This window comes from Podarcis pityusensis (genome assembly GCF_964106645.2).
Source record: "Podarcis pityusensis genome assembly, chromosome: 5".
NCBI lineage: Eukaryota > Metazoa > Chordata > Lepidosauria > Squamata > Lacertidae > Podarcis > Podarcis pityusensis.
In genome coordinates, this window is record NC_138032.1 from 88,374,065 (window position 1) to 88,398,401 (window position 24,337).

At 46.5% G+C, this 24,337-nt stretch overlaps 1 protein-coding gene and 1 long non-coding RNA gene across 2 annotated transcripts; one reads left to right on the forward strand and one right to left on the reverse strand.

Annotated features, from left to right (window-relative positions):
• Window positions 1-642: 642 nt before the first annotated feature.
• Window positions 643-20,536, reverse strand: WNT8B (Wnt family member 8B). Its single transcript, XM_081005682.1, has 6 exons — window positions 20,263-20,536; window positions 11,193-11,226; window positions 6,630-6,768; window positions 4,245-4,370; window positions 2,875-3,017; window positions 643-1,224 (listed from the first exon to the last, which is right to left on the reverse strand). Exons 1-6 carry the CDS (start codon window positions 20,328-20,330, stop codon window positions 664-666), a joined length of 1,071 nt encoding a protein of 356 aa, XP_080861808.1. The 5' UTR covers window positions 20,331-20,536; the 3' UTR covers window positions 643-663.
• LOC308477307 lies at window positions 12,203-15,396 on the forward strand. Its single transcript, XR_013986470.1, has 3 exons — window positions 12,203-12,390; window positions 13,972-14,049; window positions 14,848-15,396. It is a non-coding gene; the product is annotated as an uncharacterized lncRNA (long non-coding RNA).
• Window positions 20,537-24,337: the final 3,801 nt, after the last annotated feature.

Consider the following 24,337-nt stretch of genomic DNA (forward strand, 5'->3'; position numbering starts at 1 on the left):
TCCGACGGGTCCAAGAGACATTTCCCCACCTTCCCAAAGCCCACCCAGCTTTGGCAAGGAGGCAGCAAGTTTCAGCATCCTGGCAGAGGCCTAACACCTCCTTTGCAAAGTCTAGGAAGCTTCTGTCCAGCTTAGGGAGGGAGGCATGATGCAGGACATTGAAATAATGTATGTGCAATCTCTCTCTCTCACACACACCCTCACAAACTGTTGCCTCTGGCCCTAACTGCTCCCCTATGAAAAATTTCACCACACACGACAACTGTCTGCAGGGGCACCTGGAAACTTCATCTTTGCTGGAATGCCTGTGAGCTCCCTCCCTTTGGGCTTCCCCAGCTACAGTGGTACCTTGGTTCTCGAACTTAATCCATTCCAGGAGTCTGTTCAACTCCCGAAACCATTCAAAAACCAAGGCGCAGCTTCCGATTGGTTGCAGGAGCTTCCCGCACCCGAGCGGAAGCCGCGCTGGACATTCGGCTTCTGGAAAACGTTCGCAAACCGGAACACTTACTTCTGGGTTTGCGGCTTTCGGGAGCCGATTCGTTCGACGACTAAGCCTTTCAGCAACCAAGGTAGCACTGTACGGGGTTGTTGGTTCTAACTTAAATACTATCCAGAAGTGAAGAAAAATCGGAGGGGGAGGAGGTTGGCAGGGGGCTGGTATTAGGGCTGCTTCCTCTTGAGTTTGCGGGAGGCCGCGCTGCCCCCACCACGTTCCCGCTTCTCCTTGCGCACGCAGTAATATTTGGTGACGCGCTTGCGGCACTGCTCGCACCGGACGGCGCAGCACCAGTGGAACTTGCAGTTGCAGCTGGACACCATCTCGGCTCGCCGCTCCTCCACGGCCAGCCCACAGTCCCCGCACAGACGCTGACAGCTGCGCTTCTCCCACTTGCTCAAAGCCTTGCCCCTCTTCAGGCACTCCCGGCCCTCCGTCCCCAGCAAGCCCAGAGTCTTGTTCTCCAGGCAGTAGTCAGGGGAGTCCTCCAGGTGGACCAGCTCCTTCTTGGAGATGGAGCTGAAGGTTTCTGCAATTGCCCCCCGGCTGGCGGCACTGTTGCCTGCCCCTTGGAGCAAGTCGACTTTCAGGCCTTTGTGGTATTTCTCCTTCAGGTAGGTCCCTACTTCTCGAAACTCGGGCAGCTGCAGCCAGCAGGTCTGCGTGGTGCAGCTGCCGGATACTCCGTGGCATTTGCAGGTCCTCTTCATGGTCCCTTTCACTGCCTAGAGAGGAAGGAAAAGACAAGAGGGAATGCCATGCAAGAAGGCTCTGGTCAGACCTCACCTGCAGTACTGTGTCCAGTTCTGGGCACCACAGTTCAAGAAGGACACTGACAAACTGGAACGTGTCCAGAGGAGGGCAACCAAAATGGTCAAAGGCCTGGAAACGATGCCTTAGGAGGAACGGCTAAGGGAGCTGGGCATGTTTAGCCTGGAGAAGAGGAGGTTAAGGGGTGATATGATAGCCATGTTCAAATATATAAAAGGATGTCACATAGAGGAGGGAGAAAGGTTGTTTTCTGCTGCTCCAGAGAAGCGGGCACGGAGCAATGGATCCAAACTACAAGAAAGAAGATTCCACCTAAACATTAGGAAGAACTTCCTGACAGTAAGAGCTGTTCGACAGTGGAATTTGCTGCCAAGGAGTGTGGTGGAGTCTCCTTCTTTGGAGGTCTTTAAGCAGAGGCTTGACAACCATATGTCAGGAGTGCTCTGATGGTGTTTCCTGCTTGGCAGGGGGTTGGACTTGATGGCCCTTGTGGTCTCTTCCAACTCTATGATTCTATGATTCTATGAAGGCCAGGTGGACCGGAAGCCAATCCCAGGGCCGGATTTCGGTTTGATGAGGCCCTAAGCTACTGAAGGTAATGGGGCCCTTTATATGCCCTTTGTCAACAACGAATTGCCACTGTTTTTTGTGTTGAATATATGCTATATGGTCAATTCTGGACCTAATAGTTATCTCAAGCCATTTGCACATAACAAAATATGTATTTTATCAAAGCAATTGCTTTTTATCTTATATTTTGGAAATGTACATCCCCTTTTTTTCCTTTAAATTTTTTTGGGGCCCCCAAGACAGTGGGGCCCTAAACTATAGCTTATTTAGCTTATACGTAAATCCGGCACTGGCCACTCCCCAGCCCAAGTTCAGTAAAAAGGTAAGGTAAAGGATCCCTGGACGGTTAAGTTCAGTCAAAGGCAACTGTGGGGTTGCAGCGCCCATCTCGCTTTCAGGCCAAGGGAGCTGGCTTTTGTCCACAGACAGCTTTCTGGGTCATGTGGCCAGCATGACTAAACCGCTTCTGGCGCAACAGGACACTGTGACGGAAACCAGAGCGCATGGAAACGCTGTTTACCTTCCCGCCACAGCGGTACCTATTTATCTACTTCACTGGCGTACTTTTGAACTGCTAGGTTGGCAGGAGCTGGGACAGAGCAACAGGAGCTCACCCCGTCGAGTGGATCCAGACCGCCGACCTTCCGATTGGCAAGCCCAAGAGACTCAGTGGTTTAGACCACAGCGCCACCCGTGTCCTGCGAGTTCAGTATCTAGAACTAGAAGACTTTTGACGGAAATGGATCATAATTTTCTACCTGAAAGGGAGGGGGTACTTTGCAACTGTTTTGCAAAACAGTTCCATCGGTGGTCAGAGTCTTCCTTCCAATTTCGACAGAAATTTATGAATGGCAAACCTGCTGACATTAAATTCTGGAGCCTTCAGGAAACTTGCCAAAGTGTTTCTCTGTATCAAGCCATCCATCTGAATTGGCTGCTCCAGGGGAGGCTACCTCATCAGGAAGAAGGCTAAAGGATACCCATCTCCTCCTTCAACCTTTTTCATTTGCCATAGGTGGAAAATGTGTCGTTACCTTTCTGCCTGCCTCATTGTTATGCAGGTTCATCGCTGCTCTGGCGTCCTGCCCTGTCTCAAGTGCGTCCACAAACTGCTTTGAAATGGCCTCCCCAAAGCCCACGTTGTCGCTGCAGCCGCCCCACAGCCACCCTTGTCCTCCTGTTGGAGAGAGAGAGAGATGTCATCAGATACCGTATTTTTTGCTCTATAAGACTCACTTTTTCCCTCCTAAAAAGTAAGGGGAAATGTGTGTGCGTCTTATGGAGCGAATGCAGGCTGCGCAGCTATCCCAGAAGCCAGAACAGCAAGAGGGATTGCTGCTTTCACTGTGCAGCGATCCCTCTTGCTGTTCTGGCTTTTGAGATTCAGAATATTTTTTTTCTTGTTTTCCTCCTCCAAAAACTAGGTGCGTCTTGTGGTCTGGTGCGTCTTATAGAGCGAAAAATACGGTATATGGAGTCAAGAGGCAGGCGAGCTTCTTTCAGTCCTTTCATCCTCATGGTGAGTATTACAGCTGCAGCCAGAAAAGAGCTGGATTCTCAATAACGAGATTTGTTTTAGGGGCAATAACAAATTCCACAACCCCCAGAGTGGTTTAACAATCAAACCCATTTTGTGGGGAACTCCAGGAATTGTATCTTTCCAAGGGGAAATAGGGGACTCCTCGCAAACTCTCAGCACCCTTAATAAACCACAGTTCCTGGGATTCTTTGGAAAAAGCCGCGACGGTTTCAATTCGTTTGAGTGAGTGCATTGAATTGTGCAGGAGGTTGAACTAGATCACCTCCAAGGTTCTTCTCCCACCCCTAGGATTCTATGAAAATACACCATTTCTTGCAGAATACTGAAGCTACAGTCCTATGTAACCTGGTGGGAATAATTTCCACTGAATTCAGAGGGACTGACTTCTGAATGGACACACATAGGATTGCACTCACTGCCATAGCACTGATAGGGGAGAATCAATTCTGCACAGTTTTCTAGCTCAGTTGGTTAGAGCATGGTGCTGATAACAGCAAGGTCACAGGTTTGATCCCCATATGGGAAAGCTACATATAAACTACAGGATCCTCAGGGACCCTTCCAACTCTGATCTATGATTCTAATAAAGCGAGGACGTAGAGAAGGGCAAGAAATATTATGTTTGGATTGGCAGTTTTGTTTCTCTTGCAATAAGAATGGTCACAAGAGTAGGGTGGCCATACGTCCGGATTTTTCCAGACATGACTTGGATTTCAAAGGCAGAATCGATGGGGGGGGGGGGGTCCAAAAGGCAGCACTTTGTCCTGGATCTTAGGCAAGCGAATTGAAAAAGCTCCACAACTTTTGGGATGTCCTGGTTTTTTTACGTTTTGAAATATGGCAACCCTACACAAGAGTCCTTACCAAGTTGCCCGTTGCGTGAATCATCGCATCCACAATTGTCAAAGTCACCCAGGCTGCAATTGCGTGTCAGTGTGTACATGACTCCAGCGGAGCTGATCGCATGGACAAAGGCTGTTTCTCGGTTTGCTGTCAAACGAAGACACAGGAAAAAGGAAACTAAAGGAGGTGCAAGACAGGATACGGCAGCAGCTCCTGTGATTTGGAGCATCCTGAACAGTAAGGCTGAAACTTGGACTTGTAAAAGGATGAAAGAGTACTGTATTGGGAAATGATCCATACTGAATTGAAAAAAAATGTTTTAAGGTAAAGGTAAAGGTACCCCTGATGGTTAGGTCCAGTTGCAGTTGACTCTGGGGTTGCACGCTCATCTCGCTCTATAGGCCGAGGGAGCTGGCTTTTTTCCGCAGACAGCTTCCAGGTCATGTGGCCAGCATGACCAAGCCACTTCTGGCAAACCAGAGCAGTGCATGGAAACGCCGTTTACCTTCCCACCGGAGCGGAACCTATTTATCTACTTGCACTTTGACATGCTTTTGAACTGCTAGGTTGGCAGGAGCAGGGACCGAGCAACAGGAGCTCACCCCGTCACGGGGATTCGAACCGCCAACCTTCTGATCGGCAAGTCCTAGACTCTGTGGCTTAACCCACAGCGCCACCCGCGTCCCTTGAAGCCATCTAGATTGCACTAAAAAACCCAAACCTGTTAGAGAAAACAATACACAGAGCGTACTGTTTGGCTTTTGGTTCTCTACATTTCTCTCGGGTGGCAGTGCCGCTGATGGGTCACAGCTGGAGGTACAGATGTGCAAAGGTAAGCAAAGCAACCGGATTTGGTAACCACAGCCCCTTTTTCCTTTTAAAAAAACACATTTAGGGGTACTCTCATTTTGACTCAAGAAAATCACCATCTTATAGTTCAAATCGGGGGAAATGAATACAGTAAATGGACAAAAGTACAAAGAACGTGCATTACTCATTTTGAAAGACTGACCCTCAATGAAACCAAACTTTAATCAGCAAAACACCACACATCCACACTCCACACTGCTTCACACATTAAACCATGGGTAGGCAAACTAAGGCCCGGGGGCCAGATCCGGCCCAATCGCCTTCCAAATCCGGCCCGGGGACGGCCCGGGAATCAGCGTGTTTGTACATGAGTAGAATGTGTCCTTTTATTTAAAATGCATCTCTGGGTTATTTGTGGGGCATAAGAATCCGTTCATTTTTCCCCCTTCAAAATATAGTCCGGCCCCGCACAAGGTCTGAGGGACAGTGGACCGGCCCCCTGCTGAAAAAGTTTGCTGACCCCTGACGCTCGCTTCTGTATGCGACTCAGGAAACACCTGGAAAGGAATGAAGGTGGTAACAACAATCAGAGGTAGTAACAACGAAACTGGCTAATCATCGTGCTATTCAACGGCACTGACAATTCACCATGCTAGAGAAGAAACTATTTTTTAATTTTAAAAATTGTTTCTTCTCCGTTAGATTCACAAAATGTTAAGGGTTATGCGTACCCCCAGGAAGAAAAGCACTGGTTAACCATATTTGGCTAAAGCAGCAGTTGGCCATAGCTTTTTCTCCTCAGCTCCCCTGTTGTGTAATAGATAGATCAATTGCCAGGGAACTAGATTATGTCAGTGATGGTTGTGAGATCATAAAAGCTTCTTCCTTGGGTGACTGCGTCTTTAAAAGGGCACATAAACTCTGGAGTTAAAAGCATCCTTAAATCCCCTTAACAGCTCCTATGGGGCCGGTCCTATCTTTAGACTGAGCGAGGGAGTTTCCTGGGTGTCATGAGCTGGTTGCAAATTGTTAGTTATTTAATGCATTACCATCATATTTGTATTGCCAGAGAGGGAGGGAGGTGCTTGTGGGGTTTTCTACCTCAGGGGCTTAAAATAATTTGACCAGCTTTGGTGCTGGACCAACTTGAGTTAAGGGGGGACCTGTTTGGGGGGGTCCCTTCAGGCAAGGGACGTGGGTGGCACTGTGGGTTAAACCACAGAGCCTATGACTTGCCGCTCAGAAGGTCGGCGGTTCGAATCCCCGCGACGGGATGAGCTCCCGTTGCTCGGTCCCTGCTCCTGCCAACCTAGCAGTTTGAAAGCACATCAAAGTGCAAGTAGATAAATAGGTACCAGCGGGAAGGTAAACGGCGTTTCCGTGTGCTGCTCTGGTTCGCCAGAAGCAGCTTAGTCATGCTGGCCACATGACCCGGAAGCTGTACGCCGGCTCCCTCGGCCAATAAAGCGAGATGAGCGCCGCAACCCCAGAGTCGGTCACGACCGGACCTAATGGTCAGGGGTCCCTTTACCTTTTACCCTTCAGGCAGGCAATGTCTCAGGAAGGCCCCGGGCAACCCTCCTGACATTTTCTTACCACTACGCAGTCCTCCATGGCTGGAGAGTTGCAAAGCTCTCTCTGGGCAGTTCCAGCGATCCCAAGCAAACTGGAACTTGCATTCCTCAATCCCACTCTGTGCTCCGGCCGCAACGCTGCTGGAATAGATGAGGTATGCCTGCAGGGAGGAAAGAGCAAGGGCAAAAGAGGAGCTTCCACAAGGGGACATGCAGAGATTGCCATGCCTTTGAAACCTCCCTCTAAGAGTTCAATCCTTGCCTGACAAAGGAAACCCTATTTGTATCCTCAACAGCAAAATGGGACTTAGCATCATTGTCTCCTGGGAGGCCCAGGAAGTGCGTGGCTATGTGCTCAAGTCCAGGAGACTTGTCTGACTGTGTCCAGGGTTCGAGTCGACAGAGATAAGATTGTACAGTGAATTTGGTGACATCTTCCATATTTAACATTCAACCAGTAAGTGACGAATTCAACAAACAATTCCATTAGAAGCTGAAAAGGCGAAACAGGGCATGATCTGAATATAAAGTACTAAAATGAGAAAGTGCAGCTTCCTAAACCACTCATTCCAGGGCTTTCGGAATGTCTCGCCTGCTACTCCTCCTTTAGATTACCAAGAGGATTTTCTTCCTTTGAACTGGGTCTTAAGTGCCTTCTTTTTTCCTTGCATTGAAAAAAAGGACGTTGAATTTTCAGGGCTGTGCTGAAAATTTATCCCAGTTTTTCTCCATCCTGGTGATCCTCGGATGAAGGGCGGTGGAGAAATTTAATTATTAATAACAAAATAATAATCGCAGAGGAGAGTGTTGGGGTGTGTGTGAAATTCCTGTGGTTGGGAGGGAGATAAGTTGGGGTTTTTTTCAGATCAGGCAGTGCGGTCAGTTTAGGGAGGCTGGAGAAATGTTTAAACATGACACTGAGGTAAGTTCAAAACCCCACGACGACCCAAATTTCAGCCAAGAAATGTTCAAGTGCCCTCAGAATGAGGCAGTCAAATCGAAGTCTCAATCACAGGAGAGGAAAATGTACAAGAAATTGGAGAGTCGTGGATGCTTTAGCTGAGATTTATGCATTGCAGGGTGTTGGAACAAAGGACCCCGGGGTCTTTTCCAACTCTACAATTCTATGATTCTAAGATTTTATGGTGCACCACAGCCCAGCACTAGTTCTGGCACAGAAGGCGGCTTTGCCTGACCTGGAAATAAAAGCAAAAAAGCAGCAGGACAGCGAGGGAAAGGGCTCATTGAGCCAATGCGCATCAGACCCTACTGGTCCTTCCTCAGGAATTTCAGATGAGAGGAATTCGAAATCTGGATGTGCCACCTCTTCTATCTCCTCTGGGTAAGAGATAGAAGGGCCAGCACATACCCTCCAATATTTCTCCGATGAAAATAGGGACGTCCTAAGGAAAAGTGGGACATTCCAGGATCAAATCAGAAACTGGGATGGCTTCTGTAAATCCAGGACCGTCCCTGGAAAACAGGGCCTCTGGCAGCACATTGGGACTTTGAATTACTGTTCTCTCAACTTCCCTGAAGAAGGACCAGTAGAATATGGAACCTTTTGGATCAGGATCAATACCACCATTTACCACATAGGTGTTTTGTTCGTTTGTTTTGTGTTTTAGTTAGTTTGCTCCCGTTTTCTTTTTGCAGGTTCCCTGACCTGGTCTATGTGCTGGGCTTTCCCTGACCTGGTCTATGTGCTGGGCTTTCCCTGACCTGGTCTATGTGCTAACTGCATGGCTGAGCCAGACCCCACACTGTTGAGAACTGCAGAGCCTCTCGTTTGTGTCGTTTGCTAACTTCCCACTTGGATCATGCTTTCTCCCAGCTTCTTAATCCACCTCCCAGCCCAGCCCCCAAACAGCAAACCTGTCAAGTACAGCCAGACTTTTATCTAGACTCTTCAGATGTTTGGCCCCCTCCTCAACTCCCCACCCCCTTTCCATTCCTTCCTTTTACTTCAGGGGGCCAAGTTCAATATGGTGTTTTCCTCTATGAAACAGTATCGGTGGAGGAAGCCCTATTCAGAGTCTTCAAGGCAGGCAGCTGTGTTTGCTTTTGCTGCAACAGACGGACCGGCAGAGCAGCTTCAATGGGGCTTACTCCTAAGTAAGTGTGCATAGGATTACAGCCAAAGGGCCCCTTCAAATCTCCTTCTTATTAGGCACCCAGGAATTTTTGTGCTTAAGATGCTACAGGAATGGTCACATGCAATCCACTTTTAATACTGTTTGCATCTGCAAACGTTTTTTTGGGGGAGTCACACTGCTTCTCTTCTAAATCAGGGCATATCGCATAAGAAATCTGGTAAATTTTATGCCGCAAATGTTCTAGTTTCTTTACAGTGGTACCTCCTGTTTTGCAGGGGATCCATTCTGGAGCTCCGGACGGATCCCGAGGTGTGCTTATCTGGAGGTGCCACTTCTGCGCATGCGTGTGGTGCGGTTTAGTGCTTCTGCACGTGTGTGTGGCACGTAGAGCGCTTCTGCGCATGTGCGTGTGGCGAAACCCAGAAAAATATTTCTGGGTTTGCTGTGTACATATCCCAAACGATACGTAACCAGAGGTGAACGTAAGTAGAGGTACCACTGTATTTTGTTTTGCTTTCGTTCCGCTATTGCCCCTCCAGAAGGCAATAATGTGGAAGCATTGAGGAAGCACTACAGAACACACGAAAGCAGAATAAATCTACCGCCAATGCACTGTTGCAGAGTACACAGGTGGGGAGAGCCCAATTTTGTGGTGTTTGTTCAGAGCCCCCGGTCGTTTTACTGACTATTGACCTGTACACCACTGCTTTATTCTTCTGCTGCCACCAACCAGGTTTCTTCTGAGTCTCAGTCAGGTTGTAAAGTCAACAACAAAGATTAAAGTTTACTGAAGAACAAACAAGTTTTAAATATGTTCAGAACGGTTTCTCAGATGTGCGCCCTTAACTAGATGTGGCACTATCTCACACTGTCACACTCTTCTCTCTCAGTTCCATCCCTGTCTTTCACTCTAACTGTCCCAACCACTATGTTCGACTTTTACTGCCTCTGTCTGACCCTCACTCCTGTATCTAAAAGATTAAGCAGGGTTTTGTAGCAAAATGCCAGCGCTCGGAACATCACCCAGGAGATTGCGACTAGAGAAATAAGAAGAGTTGTTCTGTTGTCTTGAGATGCCACTTCCTGGTTTGCCTGGAGAAGCCATTTTCAACAGAGCTCAGCAACAGAAGTATTGAGGCAGTGCCGGGTGTTGCAATTTTGTGCCCCTGACCATTTTGACGCCAGGGAAACTGCCCCTGTGGGTCCCCCCCACGCTAGGCCACTAAAACTCAAGAAGCTTATGAGGCTGTTAGCTCAAGGAACTGTTCTTGTATTTGCTAGGTTGCATTTATATGTTGACCTGCTCCATTTTATACTTGACATCTCTGGGCTCTATCAGGTGATGCTTCCGCACGGCCCTCAACACGGCTGTTGTTGGCATTTGTCTGTCTTGAGAGAGAATGGAGTGCGCCTCCGGGGGTAAACCACTGTGTTGGCAACACAGAAGTGACCTTCCTGGGGAACAAGTGTGTCTGGAGGTCCTGGGCTGCTCAGACGACAAGACCCCCCACTCTCAGCCTCGCTGATTTGGTCCAAAGGAAAACAGAGCAATTCCACAGCATGGAAATTAGCATTAAGGTAAAGGTAAAGGGACCCCTGACCATTAGGTCCAGTCGTGACCGACTCTGGGGTTGTGGCGCTCATCTTGCTTTATTGGCCGAGGGAGCCGGCGTACAGCTTCTGGGTCATGTGGCCAGCATGACTAAGCCGCTTCTGGCGAACCAGAGCAGTGCACGGAAATGCCGTTTACCTTCCCGCCGGAGCGGTACCTATTTATCTACTTGCACTTTGACGTGCTTTTGAACTGCTAGGTTGGCAGGAGAAGAGACCGAGCAACGGGAGCTCGCCCCGTCACGGGGATTCGAACCGCCGACCTTCTGATCGGCAAGTCCTAGGCTCTGTGGTTTAACCCACAGCGCCACCCGCATCCCTAATACATGAAAGGTGCAAGAATAGGGACCAATAAAATAATAACAAAAAAAGCCAGCAAACTGGTAACCCTAGGACCAGAGCTTTTTTCAGCATCTCTCAGGTGGGTGCCATTGCCATTATAAGAGAACAAGGGAAGCATTCATGGTGAGTTCCGGCACCTCTTTTTCTAGAAAAATAGCACTGCTTAGCACTATGCATAAAGTTCAAGTCATCAGCTACTATGGTGTAGAAGAGCTGAATCTGGACTTTAGCAACTTGGATTCAAATCTCTGAAACCTGCCCAGCCATAAACCTCTTTGGATTGCCTTGGACAGGGATGTTGGGAAGATAGAATTTGGGGACGGGGGACGGGGAATACTGCCCTGAACTCTTTAGTAAAAGAGAAAAACAGCTTCTTTCCTTGCTTTTTGTGCTTAAGATTCGGCACTCAAGAGACAGAGAGTGCAGGGAGCCCCTGTCCAAACCTTAGCAAACCTGGGAGGCTGGAAACAAGCCTGATTCCCAGCCGATTTTGGCTTGTTGGAATTAGAAACACAGATCAAAGGAAACGCACTTACCTTGGGACCAGTCATCAGGAAATTATTCACTGACCTGGAAGGGAGGGAAAGGGTTCATCAATGGAGAGAAGCAGAGGGAATGCCTCGAATTCCTCTGTGCCACCCCTGCCCAGCCCTCGGAGAGTCGTCCCACTTACTGAACCAAGCGCATATGCCCATTGTTGCCCAGCAGGCACTGGTGAAGGTTCGTTGGGGCTGCAAGCCTCTCCCTGTCCTGATTCCTTGCCTAAAGATAGTTACGATACAATACGATACGATACGATACGATATCTTTATTGTCATTGTCCCATGCAGAACAATGAAATTGAAAAACTACGGAAAACTACATAAAAACTACATAAAACTACTACAAAACTACATAAAACATTCAAAGCCCCCTAAAAACTCTGTAACCCCATTTTAAAATACACTATACTATAGAGACCCCTTATGCTGCGTTTAGAACCAGAATTGCATTAGCGTAGAAACTGTTTTTCAGGCGGCGAGTCCTGGCCTTTATAACCCTATACCTTCTTCCAGAAGGCAGAAGCTGAAAGAGATCATTTCCGGGGTGCATACTATCCTGCGCTATCTCTGCCGCTTTCTTATGGCACCTGGCAGCATAGATTTGATCTAAGGTGGGAAGAGTGCACCCAATTATTCTCTCTGCAGTCTTTACAACCCTGGATAGCATTGTATTTTCCCTGGCCGTGCAGCTCCCAAAACACACACACACAGACCATAAGTTAATACACACTTCACAGTGCAATGGTAAAATGCCATCAACAAGTCCTTTGAGAGATTGTTTTTCTGGAGGATTCTCAGAAAATATAACCTCTGCTGTGCTCTCTTCACCAGGTCTTTGCTGTTTTCTCCCCAGGTTGGGTCGTCTCTCAACTCCATTCCCAGAAATCGAAACACCGAGACCTGTTCCATGTACTTCCCCTCAATAATAAGTGGCTGAATATTCAATTTACATTTCCTAAAGTCCACAATGATCTCTTTTGTTTTCTTTAAGTTAAGGAGTAAGTTAAGGATGTTTTCTTTAAGTTAAGGAGTAAGTTGAATGATGGTCAAGTATTTGCACTTGGGTTGAAAAAACAGGATGGAGTTGTGGTTGGCAGTAGGCTTGTGGCTGCAAAGGTATTGTACGAAATGGAGAAGAAACCACAACATGGACAGAGGGAAAACGCTTCCCAAAGTCTGAGGACCGATTAAGGTATCAGAAATGTATTTAACAACATGGTGTGAGACCACAGGTTTTAGATATTTCTTGATATGACACCTTAAGTATGATTTTATATAGATTTGATTTGTATCCCCCCCCGCCTTGCAACTGTTAGGTGTATTTTGTACTTTGTATACGAAAGATGGAAAGATGATGGTGATGATGATTTGATTTATACCTTGCCTATCTGGCTGGGTTTTCCCAGCCACTCTGGGCAGCTTTCAACACATATAAAAACATTTTAAAAAATCAAACATTAAAAACTTCCCAATCCAGGGCTTCCTTCAGATGTCTTCTAAAACATGGAAATCTTTAGTAAAAGGCAAAAGATTTATATGATATCAAGAGAAACCAGAGAACTTTTCATAGAACTGAAATTAGAAAGCCCCTATAACAAATAAAAATGACATTTGCTGCCTGAACACTTGAAAACTAAGTGAGAAACTAAACACGTAAGAAATCAGAAGGTGGCCCAGATTTACAATTTAACAGAGATAACGAAATAGAATATAAAATCGTCTGAAAATGTTGAAAATGCAATTTTTCCTAGACGCCTTTTTGGACTCCACAAAGATAAAAAACTCTGGGTTTTCCTACTGGTTTCCCCGAGTAAAAGCAGTCAAAATCTGTGCCAACTACTTGGTGGAGATCACTGATCCCACCCTTCGGAGAGCTTTCACTATGGCACGGTTTCAAACACTGCCAACTGCATATCTGACCGGTAGATTCACAAAAACCCCAGTAGAACATCGTTTATGCCCTTGCCTTATGAAAATTAAAGAGGATCTTACACATTACCTCCTCTATTGCCCCATCTACTCGGGCTTTAGAGACGCATTGCTGCAAATTATACCCAACTCTATAACCAATCCTGAAGATAGAGTAAAATTTTTGTTAGTTGATGCAAACCCACGTATTACCCATGTGGTAGCGGTTTTTGTGATGAAGGCCATGAAAGCCAGGGAAAGATTTATGGATGACAATGTAAAGACCCCTTCATCGTCTGTTTAACTCGTTGCTTGTTTTCCCTCTCTTTCTATTTTGTGGGATGAAGGTTTTGTTGGCATAGTATGTAATGAATTTTAATATTTTTTAACTATTGTTGTGTTGATGTTTGTGTACAGGCATGGTCCTCACAATAAACGGATTTGATTGATATATACAATGGACTGTTTGGTATGTTTGGGATGGTAGCTAGAGGCATGTAGATATGTTTGTCGGTCAGTTGGTTTACGGTATAAGGTGGTGTCTATGCGCCCATCCTGTATTTTTATAGTAGTGTCCAAAATGTATTTCTTGCAATTTTTCCTGTTGAAATGTGGTATCAAAAACGGAGCTTTTCAAGTGAAATTTGAGCAGTTCCACCTCTGCAGAAAGATTTGCCAAAACGTAAGAGGCGATAGTATCATTGTACCCCAGTAAGACCTCCTTTTCAAGCCTTCCTTGACCGCATAGGAAAAAGGGAAACAACCCCCCAAGAGTCATTGTGGATGGGACAAGAAGGAACAGAAATGTATATCTGGAAAGTGTTCCTCCCTAGAAGATCTGGGTAATTATTGCAGTTGCTTTTAGCTTAATAGGTGTGTCTGTTGATATGGAAACAGACCTTTACCCAGCGCAGATGAGGGCAAGGCAATGCTACCCCTAAATGTAAGTTTATAATGAATTTATAAAGCTTTGCATCTCTCCACCATAAAACTGAAATAAACTTCATGTGGGACATGCAAAGAATAGACCGCAAGAACCAACTGTGAAATCCAAGAAGAATGCTTTTATCCCCCAAGCGATTCTCCAACCCCGATCTCTCAGGTTTCCTTGCTGATTTTCATCACCCTCCCATAATGGCCCCGTTCAGATGACCATATCTCAGCCTAATAAATTCAGGTATCCATTTTCCATGTTGTGTAGCACACACCTTTGCCCCTCCCTACACAATATGAGCAATCAAATTAGGAAGCCTCTAAAACTTCCCATTTTCGTCCAAACTGAACAACCGGTTCCCAGTTTAGGAACCAAGCCAGGATATTAAAACCACAGTTGGTTTGAGCTCCTGGCTTGATCTGAAACCGGGAACCAGTTTCCCAGTTTGGACAAAAGGCGAAACGATGTTTCTTGATTTGATTGCTTGTGCCGTGCAGGAAAGAGCAAAGGTTGCTGCATTCAAGTTGCACCCTTTGTCAGGAAAGACTACGATGGAAATATTTCTATTAAAGCACCTTCACATTCGTTTTTGTAGCAAACCTTTGAAGCAATCACTTCTTAGTAGACTGGCTTTATCTCCCTTCAAAGGCAAGGGCAGTCGTCAAGGAAGGAGAAAAGACAGAGCGCACAAATTCAAGTTTACCGGTCAGCACACAAGGGGACAGATTAATCGCTGGCACAAAATAAGCATCTTTGTGTGGAGATGTTCCCTTTAACAATAGAAGTTGTGGTTATTTCTTTTTTCAGAGCCAGTTTCTGTCAATTTACCACTTGCCACGGAGTGAACAGGACAGCCACAGATTCCCAATTGGGCGAACTAAGCAGACTCTAAGCTAAAGAGGCAGACCACCCTGATCCCCTTCTTCAAGACGATGGGATTACCAGTAAATACCCGAATGGCCTTGAAGCTAGGATATGAAATAGAGCCGTCAAATTTTTAAAAGTTGTTTTAGGTTTTTTTACTGCTTAAATCCTGCTTTTCATCCATTTATTGTTTAACTAACTGTTTAACTGAATGTGTATCTTCTTCTCTGGCCTGATCCAGTAAGCCAATTATTATGTTGCAATGACTTTTTAGTGATAACAGACAGTCAAAACATTATTTCCACTGGGCCTGAATCTTTTGGATTTTATTTCTGCTTGGCTGAGTTGCAGATCTTCTGGATTATGCTCAGAAGAGAACTGTATCAGTTTTTGGGGGAAAACAATAGCCGAGGAAATATTACTGGACCTCAGGAATACTTGCCGCTGGCAGAGCCACAGCACCTTAAATTGTAATTTGCAATCTAAAGAGGATGGTATGCGCATATTAATAAATCACTTTTTAAGGGCCAAGGTGTCGTCTGAAAGTAAAACCTCTAAAAGCAATGTTGGTTGCTTCCTAAAACTACCACTTCATCTCTTGAGCTAATTATTATTGCTATTAGTTGCAGTATTATGGCATATTGTTAGCTCGCTCTTCAGCACAGTATATCCCAGGTCAAGCACAATGCATGGGTTAGAATAAATAAATCACGTAAAAATCGACAAAACCAATCAAAATGAGAAATCATCATACCAAGAAGAGCAATGGGAAATGCAGTATGAAGACTACAACAACTACAGAATGGGCTACTCATTCTCCTTTAGTAATTACTCCAATATCCTACAAATGCGCATCCTATTTATGGATATATGCATAGCCATGAGTGAAGGGGTCATTTCAACAATCTGTTGCCTTACAATCTCATGAAACACAACTTTCCAGCTGCACAAACTGGGTGTACAACTTGTTCTCATGACACACACACAAAACCCCACCGTCAAAGGAATCACTTCTGGCGCGATTCATTGCTTAGAAAACATTATTCAAGAAGCAGCCTAATTTCCCTTCAACCTTATTCTCAGTGCTCCTGTAGAATTTGCTGATTTCCTTGTAAAAGGTAAAGGTAAAGGACCCCTGGACGGTTAAGTCCAGTTAAAGGTGACTATGAGGGTGCGGCGCTCATCTCGCTTTCAGGCCGAGAGAGCCGGCGTTTGTCCACAGACAGCTTTCTGGGTCATGTAGCCAGCAGGACTAAAATGCTTCTGGCGCACCGGGACACTGTGACGGAAACCAGAGGGCATGGAAATGCCGTTTGCCTTCCCGCCACAGTGGTACCTATTTATCTACTTGCACTGGCGTGCTTTCGAACTGCTAGACTGGCAGGAGCTGGGACAGAGCAACAGGAGCTCACCCCGTCATGGGGATTCGAACCGCTGACCTTCTGATCAGTAAACCCAAGGCTCAGTGGTTTAGACCACAGCGCCACCCGCGTCCTTGTTCCCATACATCAATGGGAAACGTACGGAAAAGCTCGCTCTTTCCCCGAAATTTTAACTGGTGAATCGTCTCTACAGTGAAAGCTTATATAGCAGACCAACATTTGCCCATTGATGTCTTGGTAGACCTGAGATAGAAAGTCATAGAGCCATGACACTTCACAGATGAAGAGCACACTGTCCCAACGAACCTTGCAGATGAACATTTCCAAATTATATCCATCGCTAGCAGCAGGGCTCTTTTCAGCCAGAACTCACTGGAAGTCAGTTCCAGCAAGAAGAGAAGAGAAGAGTTTGGATTTGATATCCTGCTTTATCACTACCCTAAGGAGTCTCAAAGCGGCTAACAATCTCCTTTCCCTTCCTCCCCCACAACAAACACTCTGTGAGGTGAGTGAGGCTGAGAGACTTCAAAGAAGTGTGACTGGCCCAAAGTCACCCAGCAGCTGCATGTGGAGGAGCGGAGACACGAACCCGGTTCCCCAGATTACAAGACTACCACTCTTGACCACTACACCACACTGGCTCTTTCAGGTAGTCACTATTGCCATTATAAGAGAACAAGAGAGGTGTTCATGGTAAGTTCCAGTACCTCTTTTTCTATAAAAAATAGTACTGGCTAGCAGATATTCTGCATTGCTGGTTTTCATCCTAGTAATAAGAGTCACAGGCAGCTGAAGCTAAAATCAGGGTCAATGCACATGATAATGATTATATTTTCACCTCACCCATCTGACTGCCCCAGCCACTCGGGGCAGCTTCCAACATATATAAAAAGATAACAAAACATTAAACATTAAAAAAACCCTTCCCTATACAGGGCTGCCTTCAGGTGTCTTCTAAAGGTTGTATAGTTACTTATAGTTACTTATCTCCTTGGCTGTCTTCTGGCAGTTCCCTTCCTGCGAGAAGTGAGGTTGCAGGGAACCAGGCAGAGGGCCTTCTCGGTAGTGGCGCCTGCCCTGTGGAACACCCTCCCATCAGATGTCAAGGAAATAAACAACTATCTGACTTTTAGAAGACATCTGAAGGCAGCCCTGTTTAGGGAAGTTTTTAATGTTTGATGTTTTATCGTGTTTTTAATATTCTGTTGGCAGCCGCCCAGAGTGGCTGGGGAAACCCAGCCAGATGGGCAGGGTGTAAAGAATAAATTATTATTATTATTATTATTATTATTATTATTATTATTATTACTCCATACCCTCCAACATTTCTCCAATGAAAATAGGGATGCCCTAAGGAAAAGTGGGACATTCCGGGATCAAATCAGAAACTGGGATGGCTTCTGTAAATCCGGGACTGTCCCTGGAATATAGGGACACTTGGAGTATAGGGACACTTTGGAATATAGGGACACTTTGGAATTGCACCTGATGGTGTTTAATTGCAGGTTCTGTTCTCAAGATTAATAAAACGGTGGCCCTTATTTGCACTAGTGTGTTGATTCTGTTCTGAGCCTGGAGCCAGAAGCATTTTAACTAATAAACAGCACAGTAGCTGTGGAGTTTGGAGGCGACAATTGAACCTGGCAGTCAAGTGCTATAGCACAGTTTGCTCTGTAATGATGGATGCTGAGGTTTGGCGCTAGGCAAGTAGCAAGAGGTTCATCAAGTCCTGAACCTAATCTGAGTGATGGTCCATACACAGGGATATTCCTCCCAATGGTGTACATGACAGAGTCCAGAGAGGGGAGAACGGAGGTTTGGGAATGTGCATCTCGTATTCCCACATTTCAATCCTCCGTCTAGCAAACTTTAAGCAGCTGGGACTGTACCTGCTTCTCATCTCAAGACGCTTTGGAAGGACGATTAAATTCAGACAGAAGAAAACACTTTCCCCTTGGGAAAGTTTTAAAGTGGTTAGGGCCCTTAAAATATATATACAAGCCTCACCATGCACAAATCCTGACCCTGGTCCCTGCATCCTTCCAGGATACCATAAGTTTTTAAGAGTTTGATCTCCCTCTCTCCCTCTCTTTCTTACTCTCTCTCGCTCACAGACAAACATTTCCACCACTACCTCACCCGCTGGACTGTGGTTCTTGGGAGCTATTTAACGTTTATTTTTTAAATTAATGCTCCACCGCTGCCTATCTGGAATGCAGATGCAGAAAAACGATCGCTTTAATTGTGGGTGGCCCCATTTTGCCGCCAGACCGATCGACACAGGACCACCGGGTATGATGTTAGAAGGGAGAAGCGGGGAGCCACGAGGAAAAATTGTAGATTATCCTCAACCCCTTAAGAGGAATGCTCTTGTTGAAGGCTCTTAGGCCCCTCTGAGGCTTTCCTTTCTCCTTAGGATACACACCTTAGGATGCACTTAACCTTTTTAACCTTAGGATACACACAAACAACACTGCTCCCTAACCCTATTTCCCGTTCCACTGAGACACCTTTGGCTTAACCATGAGAGGGTTTCAAACATTTCAACAAGCCTGAACGACTTGTTCTTGCGCTTGGTCCTTTTGCACTTCTGCTGTTAACATCCCCAAAGCAAATTGTATTGTTGGGGGGCTCAAGATTTCGATACAACTTCCTACTGTTCCCCCGCACTAGAATCTCTCCTCTGAACATTAAAGAGTCACTACTGCAAAAGTCTAACCCTCTCTGGGTTTTAGTTAGGGCTCCCTAGCCAATTTCTCCAGATTTAATTATCCCTCTGTTAGTCCTTATTAAGAGCAATGGGGAATGATACGAGAAAGCTATTCCCCATCCAGCACAATTTGGTTATTTTTACACTCGCAGTATACTGGAATCCCAGCTGAGGTAAACTCTCTGAAAAGATGCCGCAAGCAGCACTGAACTTGGTTAAATTTAGCCCCAGATTTTAACAGGTTGCAAAAATTTAGCTTGCTGATAGCATGGCAAGCGCAGAGTCTATCAAGCACAGAATCCTCACAGACAACTTTGTTCCACTGAGACAAGAGGATGCCAAGCAAGATCAGGTGATTGGGGGAATTCCTTTTTGTCGGAATTAATTCTGCCTGACGGTAAATTCCATGTAACCTAAAGATGTGCCTGGACTTAAACAAATTAACAGAGACGCAGTAAAAGATAATGCATTGCCTATTATCTTACGAACGCTGGGCATTTGCTTCTGTGATATCCTTTCCAATTTTCTTTTTAAAAACAGACAATTTCAAAGGCATTCACTAAAGTTTCATGAGTCTCACCAGTACAAAACATTTCAGGCTGAACAACGAAAAACATAGACTACGCAGCAGAACGGTCCAATTGAATTGATTGCTAGTTTATCTGAGAACGGTTGACTTTTTTTGACTGCTGCGGGGAGCCAATTGGAATATCTTAACGAGTCGTGATGTTAAAAAAACGAGGCCGAATGTTCCCTTTTGACACTTTCTTCTTCTTTAAAACCCTTGCTATTCCCTCATTACTGAACTGTCAAGCCGAAAGCTGTGATTTCAACCAGCTAAATCAATGCAACCAGAATCTTGGAGGCAGCAGCTGAATTGCTGGTTAGGAACATAAAGGAGACACAGAATGCAAGGAAATGAGAGAGCAAAGGCAAGCACTTAATAGCTTGGGAACCTCCAGACAGAGGAACCCCTGCTCTTCTGCGATCAGTTCATCTTGCAAATTGGACGCGATACCTTGCAAAGTGGCTTCTCTAAGATCCCCAGTGATCTCTCCAAGCAGTCCTCTGGGGGGTCTGTAGGATGTGCCTCCGGGTGAGGTCAGGCTCCACAAGCCTAAAACACCCTTTAGCGACCCAAGGGAAATAGGAAAGGGGTGGTGGTTGCTCAGAGAGCGAGGTGAGGGTGCGTTTGACCCTGCACGACCGTGTCCCATGGGCCTGTCTTGCTACATCATCGCAAAGGAAGGAACTCTCGATACTCACCAAGGATAGCTGAAATGGAAGAAGGACACGAGGAACAAGGTGGCTGGATAGGAGCCCATCCAAAACATAATCCTGCCCCTTCCCCCCTCAAAAATAAATAAATAAAAGGCTGAAAAAAGAAGATCTTAAAATATTAGGATGGTAATTTGAGGAGGGGGAGGGGGGGAAAGAAGAGCAAAATGAGCTCCTAGCCTCTGCTCCTAAAGGGTGCAGAGAAGTTAAAAGACCCTGAATCCAAACTGCGCTGTAGGACAATCGGTCCTGAAGTGCAAGCAAAAGGGGATTGGTGAAATGGAGCCACTGAAATTTGTAAGAAGAGATTATCTACTTAATTAAAGATTTCTCTCTCTCCCCCCCCCCCCGCCCTAAGTCCTTCAGCCAATCAGGACTCAAGTGCCAGAGAGAGACTGAACTGATCAAAAGAACACCCCAGGTCCCTTGAAGACAAATGCACCAAGAAAAAGGATTTTTTTTGGGGGGGGGTGTTGTTTGACAGAGATAAAAAGACAGAAAGAGACAAAGCAAATCCCTGGAATAGTCCTTGGATGCAGTCTTCACCATCAGCAACCCTGCAACATCCCCAAAGGCAACTTGGAAAGACTTATTACAAATCTTTGATCTTTCGCCTTGGAGGCTTCCATTGCAACCTGCACATTTTCCGCAAGCATGAATCATATTTGTTCTGAAAAACTGGGGAGGTGGAGTTGCGCTGTAAGAGGGCTTCTGAGAAGAAGGCTGGAGAATCGAGAATATTTGCGACTCATCCCTCAAACAGCTAGATAGAAAAGGAGTTGGCACCCAAAGGTCATCTTTCCTTCTGGCTTTTTCAATCCCTCCTTTGGAACAAATACTCTAGACAAGGATGATCTTCTTCTTTGGCGATCACTCGCAGCCAAGTAAGATTGTCTTCCATAAACATGGTTTTCAAAAGTGAGTCCATAAGTGACTGTGGAGGCCAATTCTGGATCCACACGTCCTTCCACAGTGGGGACATAGGTTTCTGGGTGGGAGTTGATCACAATGAGTGTTTGACAAGCGTGCCTTCCTCTTAGCGCGTTTCTCCCTTTCGTCCTGAATTCAAGCATCTTCGAAACCCATGACACCTTTGGTAAAGGCTGTTCTCCAATTGGAGCACTCGCAGGCCACTGTTTCCCAGTTGTCGGTGTTTATACTACATTTTTTTTAGATTTGCCTTGAGAGAGTCTTTGAAGCTCTTTGGTTGACCATCAACATTATGCTTACTATTTTTAAGTTCGGAATAGAGTAGTTGCTTTGGAAGATGACAATCAGGCATCCGAACAACATGACCAGTCCAACGAAGTTGATGTTGAAGAAGAAGAAGAAGAGTTTGGATTTGATATCCCACTTTATCACTACCCTAAGGAGTCTCAAAGAGGCTAACATTCTCCTTTCCCTTCCTCTCCCACAACAGCCACTCTGTGAGGTGAGTGAGGCTGAGAGACTTCAGAGAAGTGTGACTAGCCCAAGGTCACCCAGCAGCTGCATGTGGAGGAGCGGGGAAACGAACCCGGTCCTCTAGATTACGAGTCCACTGCTCTTAACCACTACACCACACTGGCTCTCATTGCTTTGAAACTGGTGATATTTGCTTTTTCCAGTACACTGGCATTAGTTTGCCTGTCTTCCCAGGTGATGTGTAATTTTTTTTTTGGAAATACCGTTGATGGAATCCTTTGAGGAGTTGGAGATGGCGTTTATAAGTGATCCATGTTTCACAAGCATACAGTAAGGTTGGTAGTACAATAGCTTTGTAAACAAGCATTTTGGTTTCCCTGCGAATGTCCTGGTCCTCAAATACTCTGCGCTTCAATTGGGAGAAAGCTGCACTCGCAGAGCTCAGGCGATGCTGGATTTTGGCATCAGTGTCTTGTTTGGAGAAAATACTCTAGAAAAGGATGATACCAGCACGGTAGGACCCACAGTTCCTCTGTGCTGACAACAATAGGGAAAGACTGGAAAGTACAATGGTGCTTCTTCTACAAGATAATGGTGATGTAGGGAAACACATGCCAAGTGGGTTAATTGCTCAAGGAAAATCTATCGATTGCTTTTTCTTAAAATAAAGTAAAGGTAAAGGGACCCCTGACCATTAGGTCCAGTTGCGGCCGACTCTGGGGTTGCGGCGCTCATCTCGCTTTACTGGCCAAGGGAGCCGGCGTACAGCTTCCAGGTCATGTGGCCAGCATGACTAAGCCGCTTCTGGCGAACCAGAGCAGCGCACGGAAACGCCGCTTACCTTCCCGCCGGAGCGGTACCTATTTATCTACTTGCACTTTGACATGCTTTCAAACTGCTAGATTGGCAGGAGCAGGGACCGAGAAATGGGAGCTCACCCCGTCCCGGGGATTCGAACCACCGACCTTCCAATCGGCAAGCCCTAGGCTCTGTGGTTTAGACCGCAGCGCCACCCGCGTCCCTTTTTCTTAAAATAATATTCTGCAAAACAGCTGGGTAACTATGGGGAAAGGGAACTTAATAATATAATAAGAGCATGGCTGGATCAGGCCAATGACTCATCTAGACCCAGCATCCTGTTCTCATCATGGCCAACCAAATGTCCATGAGAAGCCCACAAGCAGGACTTGAGCACAACAGTGTAACTATTGAACACATGGGAACTTGCACGAATTTCCGAGCAGAGAAATGTGAGCCCCCTGCCTCAGGGCTCTGGACACAAACGCCCAACAGCAGCTCCCACTTGACTCCAACATTTGGGGTTTCCAGCCAGGGCTGGATTAACCACTTAGCAAAATAAGCTGTGATGGCCTGGGAATCTGATTCAGAGGCTGAACCTGAAGAATCCCAGCCTGCACAAGAGTCCCCGCCTCCAGGGCCGGCTGAGCGAGGGCAGGGGCTTGAGCCTGAAGGGTCCTCACCTGTGCCGGAACCTCAGGAGCAGACACCAGCTGAATCCGCTCTGGCTCCAGAGGTGATCGAGGACCCATTGCCTGCAGGTGCTCCTCTCCCAGCCCTGTCAGGGGAAGGTGAGGTTGCCTCTGGGTCCAGTAACCCTCCAGCCTCTCCTGAGCTTCAGAGGCTCAGGGCAGAGAGGCGGAGGGAACTAAGTTCTCTCAGGAGGAGTGCTCGCCTCCAGGCCAGGAGAGGTGAGTCACCTGTGGACCGGGGCCGCCCTAGGCCCCAGAGGAGATAAAGGCCAGTCAGCCCAGTCCCAGGTTGTAGGAGCAACATCGCTGGAAACCTGTTCCTGCCAGCACCCTGACCTGCTCTTCCGGAGTTCCTGACCACGCCCGGCTCCTTGCCTTGGACCCCGCTTCGCCCTTGACAGACAGCCTCCAGACCCTCGACCCAGGACCACGCTGCACGGTAACCCCCCCCCCGGGACCAGCACACAAGCACGTGCTTAAGGCATCAAGGCAAAAATAGGTACCGCTCTGGCGGGAAGGTAAAAGGCATTTCCGTGCGCTGCTCTGGTTCGCCAGAAGCGGCTTAGTCATGCTGGCCACATGACCTGGAAGCTGTACGCCGGCTCCCTCGGCCAATAAAGTGAAATGAGCGCCGCAACCCCAGAGTCGGCCACGACTGGACCTAATGGTCAGGGGTCCCTTTACCTTTTAAGGCATCAAGGGAAACCGGAATGTGGGGCGCATCTCAGAAATTTTCCATTTCTGGATTTATCATGGACCATACGGTGCAGCTCCCACAATAAATGGGGAAAAAAATCACACACACACACACACACACACACACACACACACACGAGTATATATATTGTAAATGACAATACTGAGCATGCCTTCCGAAATATAGACATTTGCTTTTGTATATTTTTAACATTAACGGCCACAAATTTATCGGCTGACCGTTCGTTCTCTCAGCCAAAGTCTTATTAAAAATCCCAACAGAACAACTGTGCAACAAGGCAGGCTGGACGCCTGAGCTCGACTAAGTACAAAAGCAGATGTGTTATGTAAGATTAGCTCTGAGGATCTGATCAAAGACTTTGCAATTAGAAAACGCAGGAGAAAATTTCTCAAATATAAATAAAGTGGACGTATACCAAAATAAACACTGTTTTCCACCTTACTGTAGGTTT